The following is a 16,701-nucleotide window of genomic DNA, read 5'->3' on the forward strand; positions in this document are numbered from 1 at the left end:
GGTTCTCAATCGGTCTAAGGGCAGGGCCGGTTGAAGATTAAATGCCTTTGAGATTATTCCGGGACCGGGGTGTATGTCAGTACCATAAATTATTAAACAATAAGTTGGTTCATGGCGATGTTGTTGACATTTATATTTCAGACATTTGTTATGTGACATATAAGTACCTATTGGGGTCAAAAGAATGACACTCAAATGGATAAGAATGAGAAAAAAAAACATTGAACGTGGTCACTCCGGTCATATCAATGATGCCGAATTAAAGTATTTAACAAGTTTTACAACTGAAAAAGTTTGACAGTTCAACCAACCACAGATAGGTGTGCTTTGATGTTATATTTCCTAACCTTAAGTTTAAGAATAATTTACTCATTATAATGACGTTGTGATAATAATATTATCCTTCGGGATAGGTATTATTTTTTAAAATATCATTCACCTACCCATATAATACCTTCCCAGGTACCTATTTACTGTATTGTTAACCAAAATGATCAAAAGTCAATTATTGCATAATATGATTGCTTTCTGCTGCTCAGGTGGATAGATGAATAATTATTATCATTTGGTAATTACATAAATCTATCAACGAGCGAAAAACTCTTTTAAAATGTCTAAATCCGAATGAATTTCACTGACATGGGACAATTATTATCAAAAAATTTAGCATTCTAGATCCAATCCAATTATTTTGGACATAAGTAGACTAGAAAGATTATATCTGGAAAGCGGCAGGTGGAGATGAATCAAAGGAAGTTTAGTTTTGTATTTAATTTTTATAATATTGCGAAAGTGGCCACACGGTTAACTATTTTTGTCTATGGCGAAAGGCTTACGTCAAGTCACGCCTACCACGTTCTGTGTGCCACGATCAACTTGAAGACCAATTATTTGTATGCATAAAATGGATATTAAACGCGAACGAGAAGACTCCGAACCTATTGCAGAAGGGAAGCAATGGTTTGAGGTACCTGTGAATCATGGTCCAAACAGCCAGCTGCTAACCTACATAAAGCAAGAGGACACCGACGAGGCCGGATGCTCTTTTGAGGTTAGTTTTTCATAACGGATTGTTGTACATCGTAGTATTGTTTGTTTTAACACGTGTGTCGTCAGACGTTATTAACAGTGTGTGTATTTTGTGTAATAAAAACTGCGTGCAAATTGCGACAATGTTCCGAGCGGCCTACGTCACCCGTATTATATAACCCCACTTAATTTTGCTGCTAACACTGTCATAATATTTTTGTATTTACTGTACTATTATAATGTACTGTATAAATATTTGCTGTAATATTTTGTTTTTTAGAATATTGTATCAGACCCGACATCAATAACATTGAAAAGAGATACTGAGCTACTTGACATCAAGACTGAGTCTATTGAAGACGTCAAAACCCCATTCAATTGTGAAGATCAGCATCGGGGTTGTTCTTATTCAGAGCGAGTGAATCGGGTAGGTACTTTTATTTTAAATACTGACAGAAATACTGATCGTGTAAAAACTTTAAGAGATGGAATGAACCAACAACACTCTAATATATGAATAATCTGTAATACCAATGAAGACAAAATCTTCGATTGCTTATTTCTTTCTTTCGACCATGTTTGATCCTAATTGGATCATAATGTACGTCAGTATAAATAGTAAAACTGCTCAAGTCTAATTGTTGTATATCCATTGATTTACCAACTGCCTTGATTCTACAACGCGAATAAATGAATGCCAATATTTTTTAATAAAAACAAAACGAACGTCTTGACCAATGTTGAATGTCCCAGTACGTACATATTTTTTATTTGCTATGGTTTTTAACTGCCATGGTTCTGGCCATTTGAATCCAATGTACACTGGACGTACCTACCTCTCAGTTGATACCTTTTCCATGCAACATGCAGTACTTTCACTTTACGCATGTTTATTCATGCGGTAGCTGCAGGCAAAATAAAGGCCCGCACATGATGTCTGTTCTAGAAAAATCTCTCAGATCAGATTTTCCAATACAGATATTACGTTGCACCCTTATCAAATAACTGATTTGTTTTTTTTTTTAATGTAAATATAAATTATTATTTTTTCAGGACGCCGCTAAACAATCTGAAATTAATTTGCTGGTAGTTGATTTCAAAGAGGAATATGTTGAAGACATAATAAGCCAAAGCATCCATGAGGATCCAAAACCTGGTTCCTCTTATTCGGAATACACAGTAGTAAGTCAGGTGGGTACACAATATTCTAAGAAACTTGAACAATGCATGTAGGTAGTAATGGCATGGAAAAGTTTATGTCAGAGGATTTATTTCAACTTTGAAGTCACATATCGGGGCGAGTGAACATAAATGTAGATGGTGTGGTTACTTCCACAAACGTGAAAGTTTATGTATAAATTGTCAATATGTCACGTGCTCTTTTTAATTATTAGGAATCTAATGCTTTATTAATTGGCTGAACTACGGATTCGAGGAATGTGAATACAAGATATTTTTTATCCTTTTCGCACGAGGTATATTATGGTAACTTCCGCAAACTTTAAAATGTATGTAATAATTTCACCATCTGTAAACTGTAGTCGTAATTACGTGAGACTGACAAAATTTAATGTGCGTTACTTGTATGTGGGATGTTAGTAGCCTACCTGCACCCTTCGCCACTGGCCCCCGATTACTAGTAATTTATAAAAATAGATTGGAGACTGGTGTTTTATTATAAATCCCCATAAGGTCAAGTGAAAACATGTAGCCAGATTCCGTATAAGTGTTATATTTAGGTCTTACGCATACCTTAGAAATCTGCATCAATAATATATGTATTGTTGGGAATATAAGCAATCGTCTATAATTATATATTTAGGATCCATGCGTAATTACTTCAAATAAACATACTGATATAACTTTTCAACACACCCATTCTTTCTCTAAATTCTTCCCTCTCTGTATAATTTTCTTATATATATTTAACTGCCCACATGCTCAGCGTAGGTCACAATGGAGTTTTAATGCTATTTTGAAAGCATAACTCTGGACATTCCTTAAACGTTGTAGATCAGTGGTTTCCAAACTTTATGTTACTACGCCTCCCTTTTAAAAAAACCTAATCTTGGAGCCTCCCCTCCTTTATTTCATTAAATAATACAGATATCTTTTTAAATAGCCAAAAATGTACTACTAAATGCAACAAAGAAAAAAAAATAATTACAAGATAAAAAGAACTTATTATATACAACGTTTTTAAATTCTGTTAAACCATATAAACTTGACTTGACTGGCTTAAACGATCAAAAAAATTTGTACTTGACATGTCATATTGATTTCCATAGTAACGCACGTATATATATAAATAATTTTGTTGCTAGGACCCCAGCCCCTAACAACCAATAATGGTGTCGAAATAACTTTTTTATACAAAATATAATTAACTGAAAATGAATTCAATTCAACTTAAAGATGGCTAAAAGAATTAAAAAAAATGCATTGACATTGTGTTCTGATATATTCTAAAAGTTTCACATGTCTAGTATTACCAAATACAACCCTCCTCCATAAAAAGGTCTCGAATGCCGTATCAGGAATTTAACATCAATATTAAAATACCCCTGAAAAAGTTAAAAAGCCCTGCACTACAAACACAAAATTTGAACATTTTTGCAAAACGAAGGCGCTACCTCGGTATCCTTTTCAAACCAAGACCATGGGCTCCTGCTCGCCCCAAGATAACAAATAACATTCAACCTTGAGATAGTTCCGAACGCATCGCTTTAGAAATCTCTCATGTAACCCGCTCCGCACCTCTCGCATACCGAGCCAGCCCTTAGATTTGTGATTGAGATAATGGCAAGACAGTGCAAATTCCTAGGCGAGGGAGGACGGTGGATAGTGCCACGCGCTATGGTCGACGTGGCCGCGCGGCTTTCCTCAATACAAAAATGCAGGCCGCGCTTGTTCCCAGTTCTTTTCAATTCTGTGACCCCTTTTACCATTTTTACGTCAATAACGATACATATAACTACCCTTGAAATGAATCACGTGTCCAAAAAAGTGCTTGGGCGCCAATGCCGCCGGTGTGACCAAACACGTGCACAAAAATATCGACAATAATGTGTGTAATCTAAGATCCTTGTTGTAGCCTATATTGTAAATTTATCAATGTTTGCCTATGTGTTAGCTTAAATAAATTGCTTTTCTGCGCAAAACTGTCAAATCAAAAATGTGTTTTATCAAAATTATATCCTGTCCTGATGTTACACATAACCTCGAACCTGAAGTGATACCGGATCAGGACACTTACCTAGATGCACATGAGTTCCCTTTCCCCCGGTATCATTAGCTAGTCGGGAAGTTAGTTAAAAATCGATTGCAAGATTTTACCGGACAAATAAGATTACGAGTTAAGAAAAACGTTGTTAAATAAATAAGATTTTACTAAGTATATTTATCTCTACATTAATTTGTTTTTCATGCGCTGGATCTGCTTGTTTCTTTGCACTAAGTGCACTTTTTCTACTAAACAGGGTCGATATTTGGATTTCATTGCAGCTAATGCAGAAAATCCCGTTTCGCATAAAAATATGATAATACGAATGATATAGCCGTACCTACTTTACTTACAACTTGCATTGATTTCTTGACAAAGTATTATATTACTTCTTCACTTCGATTCAATCAAAATTGAACTAGGGGTTTTGTTTAATTCTATATTTTTTTTCCTTTTCAATAGTACTCAATCCAATTTCATCAAATCATCACTCAAATTCAAATTGGTATAATAGGTTGATTGGCATATGCAGATGTGATTCAGCAATCATCATAATATTGGTATCACATCAAATTGCAATGCACAACCACATATTATATTTAAAATATTTAACAGTCTCGAAGCAAAGTTGCGTACTGATTATAAGCCATGTATTTGACCATTCAAGTGTGATAAATATCTGACGAATACTATAATAAATACTATTTTATGTAATAAAATACTTTATGCAGTTATCAAATATTTAAAATAAATATATAGGAATATAAGTCTTCAAAATTATATAAATAGATTATCTACAACGTTTATGGAATGTCTAGGATCATGCTTTGAAAATAGCATAAAAACTCTATTTTGACTTACAAGGCGCACGTCCTCGCTTAAGGTGTGTGATTTTTTTAATATTAATTTCTGTTATACATACATATAATGTTGTTTAATGCAAAATACTCCACTTTCTTTTAGTTGATTCCTGCAACTACTGCCATGCCATATTCTGTAAGTCTCGGATTGCCAAAGAGGCTCTTAGAAGTACAAGAGCCATACGATGAAATACAGATTGACTATCAAGACATTAAAAAAGAATTAGGGCTTAAGCATACACAATCTAACGTTACAGATCCCAAATTATTTGTAGCCGAAATAAAGCTAGAAAAAAAATCGTTTAACAAGGTAAATTTTGTGTGCAGTTTTTGTTTTGATTTTTTTGCATCGTTATCTCTATTGAAGCTTCACAAAGCGTGTCATAAAAAATCAATAGCGGATAAAATGATAAATTTCAAAAGCATTCGATACGATGCCAAGAATCTAAATATAACAAATCATTCCGATGAAAAGCCATTTAAATGTGACCAATGTAATTACTCTTGTATCCAACCTCGTCATATGAAAATACACAAAATGACTCATTCCGGTAAAAAGCAATTTAAATGTGACCAATGTAATTACGCTTCTATAAAATCTAGTGATCTTAAAGTACACAAAATGAGTCATTCTGGTGAAAAGCCATTTAAATGTGACCAATGCAATTACTCATCTTTTAGATCTAGTCGGATGAAAATGCACAACATGACTCATTCTGGTGAAAAGCCATTTAAATGTGACCAATGTAATTACTGTTCTTTACAATCTAGTGATCTTAAAATACACAAAATGATTCATTCTGGTGAAAAGCCATTTAAATGTGACCAGTGTAATTACTCTTGTATAAGATCTGGTGATATGAAAAAACACAAAATGACTCATTCTGGTAACAGGCCACTTAAATGTGCGCAATGTGATTATTCGTGTATACTATCTTATAACATGAAAACACACAAAATGACTCATTCTGGTGAAAAATCATTTAAATGTGATCAATGTGAATACTCGTGTATACTATCTGCTTACATGAAAAAACACAAAATGACTCATTCTGGTGAAAAGCCATTTAAATGTGACCAATGTAATTATTCATCTATAACGTTTAGTAGCATGAAAAAACATAGAATGACTCATTCTGGTGAAAAGCCATTCAAATGTGACCAGTGTAGTTACTCATGTATCCAATATAATGTTATGAAAAAACACAAAATGACTCATTCCGGTGAAAAACCAATAAAATGTGATCAGTGTGATTACTCTTGTATATATTCTAGCAGCCTTAAAAGACACAGGATGTCGCATTCTAGTGAAAATCCATTTTAATGTGATCAATGTAGTTACTCGTGTGCAGGACCTGATGCACTTAGATCGTATACAATGACTCATTTTGGTGAAGTGCTGTTAAAATTTAATCTATGAGATTACACGTGTTATCAATCTTAACCTGAAAATTTCTGAAATTGTTGTCGAATATAAGTACTAATGTGTACTTACAATATTTTATTTTTTAATTATTCTAATACTTCTGTACATAATACGGTAACTTGAAATCACTAAAATTAAAAATATCACATTCTGGTGAAAAACTTCTTATTTTTTTTGCCTCATCTATAACAGCAGGTTATTTGAAATATTATAACAAAAGAACATTATTTATTTAACATTTTTAAAAATATATTTATAATATATATATTATATAAAAATATAATATATTGAAAAATATATAGTAGAGGAACATTTTTCGTCTTGAATCCTTTAAAATTATAGTATTTCGGTATATTTGGCGAAGATTATAGTATTTTACATTTTTCGCGAAACAAAATTATTGTATTGTACTATAATTATAGTACGGTTGGCATCACTGATTAACGCTGTCAAATTGTAAGTATACGCCATAGTGGTTTTAATAATGCTATGCGAACGCTGATGAGTAATAGCCACTCGAGCCGAGTGGACCCACCATACTCTCACGAAAGTGTGTCTGCATTAAATCGGGTTGTGATTTTTTGTGTGGAAACAGAGAGTCACTACATTGGTCATTCTTCAAACATCCATAAGGTACCTATGTACTCTACAACAGTATTCACGAGTAGCCAATGACATTATTAATGGACAGCGCAGTCAATACAGTAGCTGGAAAGTAAATTCGCGCATAGTGACATTCGCACATGCATAGGTAGACGTCAAGCAATTTCCATTATGCGATATCACGCATCGGAAATTTATAGGAATATCACCTGTATTGTAATGGTGTTAGAACAGTGTTTCTAGTGTAAATGTTCATTTGAGCGAACCCTTTTCGAACCGAACCATTCAGCAGACCGACAAAAAGCATTAGGAATTTATAGCTATACCACCTTTATTGTAATGGTGTTAGAACAGATTATACCTTTCGGCAGAAACGACAAAGAAAGTGTCATTTTTTCCAGATGCTTCGTCCATATTAATGTCATTGCGAGTAGCCGTTTTAAAATAGAATGACAACAAGAAAAGTGCTAACAAAACCACATCACATTGATTAACAATGCCACATGGCAATTCATATGTATTTATAGTAATATAATTAAAAATAGAACAATATATTGGGTAAAAATGTTCTCAAAGGGAACGAAACCGGTCGTTAGACAATCATGTGGACCAATTAAATTACTAGATACCTACTTATATTGTTTTAGTACTATCACAAGAACATTTTCGTAATTTAAATTCAAAACGAACGTTCCAAACTTATCTTATCTAAATCAATTAATAGAGCGTACCATTACTGGCGACTTATTTACAATAATTATAATTGGAAAAGTATTCAAGAGTTTCCTTCCACAGCCGTTGAAAAATTACCCTTTCTATTTCCGAAGTGACAACATATTTCTTCCGGAAACGCATTTTTTCCTGTTTACTTAAAGTATGTATCATGCAACCTGCATCAAACAAACGAAATCGGCTGGTTGGGTTTGGGACCGTTTGGTAAATGTCCACAGAGACGCTTTTCTGACAACTAATTAGTGTTGCCAATGCTTAAAATTAATTCAATCATTTATTTCCATAAAACGGCAACTCTACGTCACAACACCATTACCAAACAAAACAAAAAACTGTCAAAAATTAACTTTGAAACGTCAACCGGCAGTCCTTCAGCGCGTCCGAATAATAATTATTGTACAACACTACAACGAAGCCTAACAACAGTTAACGTGGTCAAACAGAAATTGAGACGAAGTTTACGTAGATTCAAAATGGAACAAGGTAAGTTGTTTCAGACTATTTAAAACAAATACCAAAGTGTTGTACCCACGCGTATAAAAGTCAGTTCTGCGGAACTGTCTATATTGTCGTAATAATAAATAGTTTGGCGTGGTCGCGGTGTTACAGATATCTTTGGCTAATACTATATCGATGTACTTATATCTCTTACTCGTCCCAAGATAATCAATATTCATGAGTGAGATGTTATGGACACCACGTGGATTTCTTGCAGCATCTCGTTCCCTACTAAACATAGCATGGGTTGGTGTTTACAAAGTGCTTGGTATTTTCACAACCTTTAAATACGCAGAATTGATTTTCACACAAAAAAGTGACAACCATGAATGTCTCAAACATTATAGTTAATACTCGCAAAATTTCAGCTGCCTAATAACATTACAAAATATTCAGTTTACACAGCAATGATAAACAATCTACCCTATTTTGCTTTCATGTATAAAACGCATTTTTGAATGGCTACCTTCATACTGATTATTAATGTGTATACATTTTGTTTCAGAAATACCTTTGTGCGGATTGGAGTACCGCAGCACCATTGTGCAATTGACAATCTTATGTTTGTGATCATTTGAGCCGCGTTGACTCGGACCGAGTGCCATCCAAGCGCACTCGTATGAGACAGCTTTATACAAATTACTCCTATCCAAGCTAACTTGGATAGGAGTAATTTGTATAAAGCTGTCTCATACGAATGCGCTTGGATGGCACTCGGTCCAAGTGTACTTGGACCGTGTGAACGCGGCTTTACCAACTGATTTTTTATATTTCCTATGTATGGTTGTATTTGTCCGACACAGTAATGTGTCACATAATGTTCCTTTGCTATTTTATATTTAAAAATAATATTTCCATTAACATCAAGTTTACTTTTGATCTGTGCTATAGTTTTTGTGATAGTTAAGTTGATTTGTTAAATACTTATGTGACCTTTTCCATTATTGTAATTAAAATTCCAATGCCCATTTTTAATCTAATAAAAATATTAAAAACATTCTACATTTTCTTTTTTAAGCATTACCATGACAATATACTTTCCATCATTAATTCACTTTATTTTAAAATTTGATTGAACTGTATTGGCAAGATTTGAAATTAAAACTAATTGAATAAGTTTTAGAATTTATGAAAACTAGTCTCAGAACTAGAATTTATGCCCAACATCATGATGTAATCTCAGTAAACTAGCACTAGAAAATCTGGTGGTGCCGGATGGTAACCTACGAAATGGTACTTATGGAAAATTGTAAAAAAAAACAAGTTTTAACACATTATGATTTTATTTCAATTAAGTCATATGTAATTTTAAAAGAGCAGTCTAGTTTTATTGTTATATCACAATGGTATCCTGAGATACAACGCGAATCTTCTATATCTTTCCAGATCAGCCAGTGGGTAAGTACCTGTAAGGCGTGGCTAAGTCTATCATTGCATCTTCCTCGACCATTTCTGATAGATATTGTTTTATTTATATTCATAGCATATTCTTTTTCTTCTTAATTCCACGAGTCCCTTCTCCAGCAGTTTTTAGCGTATATGGCACTATGCCAGTGGCTGAAATCACACTTGGCTTTGTGGGATTTTGAACCTGAATTGTGTGGTTGTATTCCAGTGAATTATTTTTATATGATATTATATTCGTTAAATAATAGGCACTTACAACACCGAAACAAATATTATGTAGGTACTGATTTCCACACCACCCTGGAGGTATAGTGCTATGGTGCGTTTTTTTTTACTTTGTGGTTTCCCCAGGAGGCATATTCCACAGCGTTTTATATTTAAAAGTCTCTTCATTATGGTCAATATAAGTAATATATATGTACACAGAAAAAGAAGCCTTCTACATATTTTTCGAAGCTAAGTATAAAGTTGACTGAGCTTCGAAAACAGATGTTTGCGATGGATACTGGTATGACTGTAGGAGCAACGAGGAGGTATAACGCACCAAGCAGCCTCTCATCGCACTGAGAGTGAAGAGGCGACATTGGACCTGGCTCAGCCACGTACTGCGGATGCCAGAAGAGAATTTCAACATGGCTTGCCTGTTCTTCAATTCAACTGGATTCCGGCGTCCTAGAAGGCCGTTAAATACTATCTTAAGAGTATGTATGGCGGGGCTACGGGATGCTGGTTTGACCTGGAACGATGCAAGAAAACTGGCAAGCGACAAGGATTCTTGGGCGCGCCTCGTGGTGTCTATATGCTCCAACTAAGGGATGGATATGGCCGAAGAAGAAGAAGTAATACTTTTGTTATACTTATTATGTTGAAACTATTGCTAACCTAAGCAAAAATAAGTATATACAATGTATGTCAATATAACTACCAACCTATATCTAACCATTAAACAAAATAGAAAACATATTTATAGTGAAGTGTGGAAACAAATATAGTAACTAATAAAGACTAGTAAGGTACCTAAATAAAATTAAAAAAACTAGACTAACTAAAACTAATAACCTATATCTAACCATTAAACAAAATATTAAAGACAAATTACACTAGGTAAGAGGTACTTTGAGAATACCAGGTAGGACTCCATTCAGTTGATACTTTTTGCTCCCACAAAATCTATATTTTGATGAAGTAACAAAATATACCTACTACCGGCGAACAACAAAAAATAGATACCATAGAAACAAGTTACAGATAAAAACATGATAGGTAGGTACTTAACTGAAATATTGAACTCTGCCTATACATATACTAAATCATTAAAAATTTTATGGAAAGTTCCTGGATGCAAGAAGTTGAGCTATCTCATTTCGTCTATCTGCACCAGTTGTACTATTATTGCGGGATAAATAGGATGAACCTGCTTCAACACTTAATTCCAGTAGGTGAATCAATATCCCACTCAAACTGGTCATTTAAAGACATATTGTGTAAAACACAACATGCTCGAATAAAGTGAGTAATTAAAACAATGTTTTAAGTGGTAGAGTTGTCTAAATTTTTGTTTCAGTAGACCAAATGCGTGCTCAATTTTGATTCTACTTTTACTGAGTTTGGTATTATAATTAATTTGTGTTTGATTTAGTACTCCCCTGGCTTTATAAGGTGTCAGCAAATTCCTAAGGCAGGGATATCCACTGTCGCCAAGTATATATTTGTCGTTACATTTACTTGGTAGTTGTCTATACAGTGAAGAATTTCGATATACTCGACTATCATGCACTGAGCCTGGATATCCAACATAGATATTTCGAAATTTGAGATTATCATCACACACAGACTGCAACTAAAATAAAGGATAGTTAGTCATACAGAAAGCAATAAAATCCCGCAAACAAGTATGGCACGAATGAGATTTGTGATTTTCAGCTAGGTACTTGGAAAACTTATTAAATAACATTCTTTGAACCAGTGCTATGATTAAATTTATTCTACTAGATTATTTATTCTTCAATCTAAGGCGAGTCTTTTTTGTTATTTTAAAACACAATTATATCTAAAACAAAGAAATATCATAGAAAAATATCTTGTCTTACCTGCATTGAATAATATGATTTCCTATTGATGTATGACAATGGATCATCTTCTGGCTTATCTATTTTTATATGACTACCATCAATGACACCGATGACTCCCGGAAACCCATTCTCCCTAAAAGCCATTTCTATAACTGCTTTCTCAGAATTCGTTGGCCATTGTATTATTTCTGGGGATAAATTACTAATAAGCACAGTCACTCTTTTGATGACTCTGGAGAGAGAACCGATAGTGATATTAAATCTATCAGCCACATCTCGAAATGACGCAGTTTGATGTCCAGCAAACCAAAGGAATATGAGTAAATGGTTAGTGGCAATGATTCTATCATTGCCGCCTCTGTTTTGGGTTGGAAAATAAGAAGAATTTTGAAATCGCTCCGTGAGATCTGCATGCACATTTCTAGAAACGCGAAAATGCATCATGAACTGCCTGTCCGTGTACTCTGCAACAGTATCTTCGCAATAATTTTCATTTTCTTATTGACAATGGGCTGAAAGTCTTCCAGCATGAAAAAATCATCATCAGACGAATCTTCCAACGACCATTCAAAAAATAATGGGATACATTGAAATAAATCCATTGTATTGAAAACCAAAAATACAAAGTACTAAATCTAAAATATTAGGTAATATTAACATATCACGATGATCTTACACATGCCAGAAAATGCTGTTTTTAGGCATGTCGATTTTCCTTAATCCTAAAAAATATTATATTAAAAGTCAAATGCCGTGAAAATAACAAACGAAATATTTGTAGAAAATATTATATCGATATCGTTTTCAGGTTATGTATACTTTTTAATGATTTCCCGTTTGACAGATCGTCTTAGTCTATGAATCGTCCGAATTGGTTTGAAGTTTCATGTCAAACCATTTCTGATGATCCGAGAACGGTTTGATTTTCAATGATACACTGAACCAAACGTCAAATCTCAAACCATTTCCGGTCTCATACAATAATTTGTATGTATATTGTCTATGGTTTAATTGGATTTGTTTCGTACAGTTTTAGTTTTGTATTTCGTAAAGGTCGTTTAGGTCGTAAAGGAAGTTTAGTTTTGTATTTAATTTTATAATATTGCGAAAGTGGCAACACGGTAAACTCTTTTTGTCTATGGTGAAATGCTTACGTCAAGTCTCGCCTACTACGTTTTGTGTTCCACGATCAAATTAACTTGATGACCGATCGCATGCATAAAATGGATATTAAACGCGAACGAGAAGACTCCGAACCTGTCGCAGAAGGGAAGCAATGGTTTGAGGTGCCTGTGAATCATGATCCAAACAGCCAGCTGCTTACCTACATAAAGCTAGAGGACACCGACGAGGCCGGATACACTTTTGAGGTTAGTTTTTCATAACGGATTGTTGTATGTCGTACTATTGGTTGTTTAAAGATGTGTGTCGTCAGACGTAATAAACAGTGTAAGTATCTATTTTGTGTAATGAAAACTGCGTGCAAATGCGACACAGTTCCGAGCGGCCTATTTGACCCGTATAAACCCAGTTAACTTTGCTGCTAACACTATCCCTGTACTTATAACTATGAGTTTTCTTAACAATTGATACCACACCTATCATTGTCATTGTTATTGATATCTTTGCCCACAAACAGGGCATTTATTTACATGGGACTCCAATAAAAGAAACTAAAACAAAATACATTACTGAACTCGATAGAGCAACAAATGATAATAAAAGCTTTATTATTGGCGGCGACGATTTGAAACTGGATTCGTTTGATTTCCTTGGGTAGGTACGTTGTCACAAACAGTAATAACAATAACACAAACGACAAAATAAACACCGGATCATTTATTTTTGAATGGACATTGAGTATTCTTATTCAAAAGGTTAATAGCCATTGATTGGTCGACATAATTGAGTACCTATCGACAAGTTTCCTCCAATTATATTAATATTATTAATTTGTTTTATTTCAAACTAATTTATAGGTACCTACTAGTTATGAATAATAATTGACATTAACAATTAAAATGTTCTCGTAGATTAGTACCTATTGTTTGATTGTTTATTTTGTTTAGTAGGTAGATAACGACAGACACCATATCCACATTGCAGAGTGTACGACCTGAGGCTCTTCAAGTATGTGGTCGAGCTACACACGTATTATCGGTCTTCTTAAAAATATGATTTATAACACAATATTTTGTTTTTCAGAATATTGTTTCAGACCCGAAACTAATAACATTGAAGTCAGACACTCCGCTAATTGACATCAAGACTGAGTTTATTGAAGACGTAAAATTCCCAATAAATTATGAAGATCAGCAACAAGGTGGTTCTTATTCGCAGCGAGTTCATCGGGTAGGGACTTTTATTTTAAATACTGACCAGTGTTGCCATCTTTTTCTATGTTAACTATAGTTCAAAAGGGTAAAAATTATAGTATTTCAGAAAAAAATATAGTACAGGAACACTTTTCGTCTCGAATCCTTCAAAATTATAGTATTGTACTACAATTATAGTACGGTTGGCAACACCGATATTGACAGAAATACTGATCGTGTAAGGGATGGAATGAACTGACAACACTCGAATACACGAATACATTAAAAATCAGAAATGCCAGTGACGACAAAATCTTCGAATACTAATTTTCTTTTTTTCGACCATGTCCGATCTTAATAGGATGATAATATTGTGCCGCCAAAAAGTAGAGGTTTGTATTAACAGATTTTTTTACGAGAAATGGATGTTGCCACGTGCTCAACCTATGAGGTCCATACTCTAAGACTACAAACAGGAAGAGAAAAAAATAATATTCGCCAGACCCAGGATTCGTACCTGGACCCACAGAATTATAGACCGATGCTTAAGCCGCTCGGCCATCGTGGGCCCAATACTTATACATAATACAATAATTAAGTGTTCATGATTTCGATATAAATTTTTGCTTTTTATATAGGTACTTAATGTTTTTTATAGTTTTCTCGAATTCTGCAACAATTTAAAAAAAACTACTAGATCAATATTTATTAGGTGTACTTCTCGAAAAGCACACTGCGTAAAGTAGTCGGATAGCAGTGGAGGAGTGATAACGCGGAGAAAGACAATCCATCACCACTTGCTAAAGTGATCAGATAACAAACTATAACTGCTCAAGTCTAACCGTCGTATATCACATTGATTTACCATCTGTCTTGATTTTACAACGTGAATAAATGAAAAAGGATGTTTTATTAATTATAACAAAACGAACTGCTTGATCACCGTTCAATGTCTCAGTCCAACAAACATATTGTTTGCTAAGGTTTTTATCTGCCATCGTTTTGGCCATTCCGAATCCCATGTACACGACGTACTTACCCCTCTGTTGTCACTCTTTCCTTACAACATGCTGTACTTTCACCTTATCATGCTTCTTCATGCGGTGGCTGCAGGCGGGATAAAAACCCGCACATGATGTCCGTTATAGAACAATCTCCTACCAGATTTTCCAATACCGATTGTAGGCTGCAACCTTATCACAAATCTGATTTGTTTTATTTTAAAATGTATTTGAAATAAATTATTATAGTTTCAGAAGGTCACTAAACAATCTGATATTAATTTTCAGGGAGTTGATTTTAAAGAGGAGTATGTTGAAGACACAATAAGCCAAAGCATTCATGAGGTTCCAAAACCCGGTTGCCCTTATTCGGAATGCACACCAGTAAGTCAGGTAGGTACACAATATTCTTAGAAACTTGAACAGTGTATGTACGTACTGATATGGAGAAGTTTATGTCAAAGGGTTTGTTTCTACTTTGAAAGTACACATCGGGGCAATGGAATAAAAGACATTTTCTTTTCACAACAGATATTAGGACATTTGTAGATGATATGGGTTCTTCCACAAAGTGAACGTTGAAGTAATAATTGTCAATATGTCACGTGCACTTTGTTATTATAAGGTGTCTACTGTTTCGCTAATTGGCTGAACTACAGAGTCGGTGAATGTATATACAAGATATTTTTTATCCTTTTCGCACGAAGTACGTTATGGTAACTTTCGTAAACGTTAAAATGTATGTAATAATTTCACCAACTGTAAACTGTAGTCTTATTTCATGAACATAATTATGACTGACAAAGTTTAATATGAACTATTTTTATGTAGGATGTTAATAGTCTACCTCCACCATTCGCCACTGGGCCCCGATTACTATTATTTGATACAAATAGATGGGAGACTGGTGTTCTATTATGAATCCCCATAAGGTCAAGTGAATACATGTAGCCAGATTCCGTAGAAGTGCTATCTTTAATTCTTACGCATGCCTTAGAAATGGGCATCGGATAATAATATAATATGTAGTGTTAGAAACATAAGCAATCGTCTGAAATTATATATTTAGGATCCATGCGTATATACTTCAAATAAACATTCTGATATAATTTTTCAACACACCCATTCTTCCTCTAAATTCTACCCTCTCAGCATTTTGAAAATCCTACATATATTTAACGGCCCACATGCGCAGTTTGTTTATCACATTTGAATGTTCAAAGACATAGCTTATAATCAGTATGCGTTTAAAAATTAAAAAATCTAAAAAATAATAACACCACTGCACATAAATGTTCCGAAATATGACTATATTCTAAAACATTAGAGCGAGAGGTTTAAAACAATACTATTTCATGTAATAAAAATACTTTATGCAGTCATCAAATATTTAAAATAAATATAAAGGATAATAAGGCTTCAAAACTATATATATAGTTTATCTACAACGTTTACGAAATATCCAGGATCATGCTTAGAAAATAGCATAAAATCTTCATTTTAAAGTCTTTTATACCTTCATATTTTGTTTATTT

At 33.9% G+C, this 16,701-nt stretch overlaps 2 protein-coding genes across 3 annotated transcripts; both read left to right on the forward strand.

Annotated features, from left to right (window-relative positions):
• The first annotated feature begins 844 nt into the window (after nt 1–844).
• On the forward strand, nt 845–6,694 carry LOC147076175 (uncharacterized). Of its 2 annotated transcripts, XR_015069867.1 has the most exons (4): nt 845–1,051; nt 1,310–1,456; nt 2,083–2,220; nt 5,216–6,694. XR_015069867.1 is itself a non-coding variant. In XM_085941653.1 (3 exons), exons 1-3 carry the CDS (start codon nt 896–898, stop codon nt 2,260–2,262), a joined length of 483 nt encoding a protein of 160 aa, XP_085797779.1. In that variant the 5' UTR covers nt 847–895; the 3' UTR covers nt 2,263–3,173. The 2 variants fall into 2 exon arrangements, 1 of the variants encoding a protein (XP_085797779.1); XM_085941653.1 differs by lacking the exon at nt 5,216–6,694 and having other exon boundaries at nt 847–1,051; nt 2,083–3,173.
• A 6,329-nt stretch (nt 6,695–13,023) lies between these two features.
• On the forward strand, nt 13,024–16,415 carry LOC147076176 (uncharacterized). Its single transcript, XM_085941204.1, has 3 exons — nt 13,024–13,220; nt 14,056–14,202; nt 15,455–16,415. The coding sequence occupies exons 1-3, from the start codon at nt 13,053–13,055 to the stop codon at nt 15,578–15,580; spliced, it is 441 nt and encodes a 146-aa protein (XP_085797330.1). The 5' UTR covers nt 13,024–13,052; the 3' UTR covers nt 15,581–16,415.
• Nucleotides 16,416–16,701: the final 286 nt, after the last annotated feature.

This window comes from Rhyacophila brunnea, unplaced genomic scaffold (genome assembly GCF_057557595.1).
Source record: "Rhyacophila brunnea isolate RB1 unplaced genomic scaffold, BYU_Rbru_1.0 scaffold_13, whole genome shotgun sequence".
In the NCBI taxonomy this organism is placed as follows: domain Eukaryota; kingdom Metazoa; phylum Arthropoda; class Insecta; order Trichoptera; family Rhyacophilidae; genus Rhyacophila; species Rhyacophila brunnea.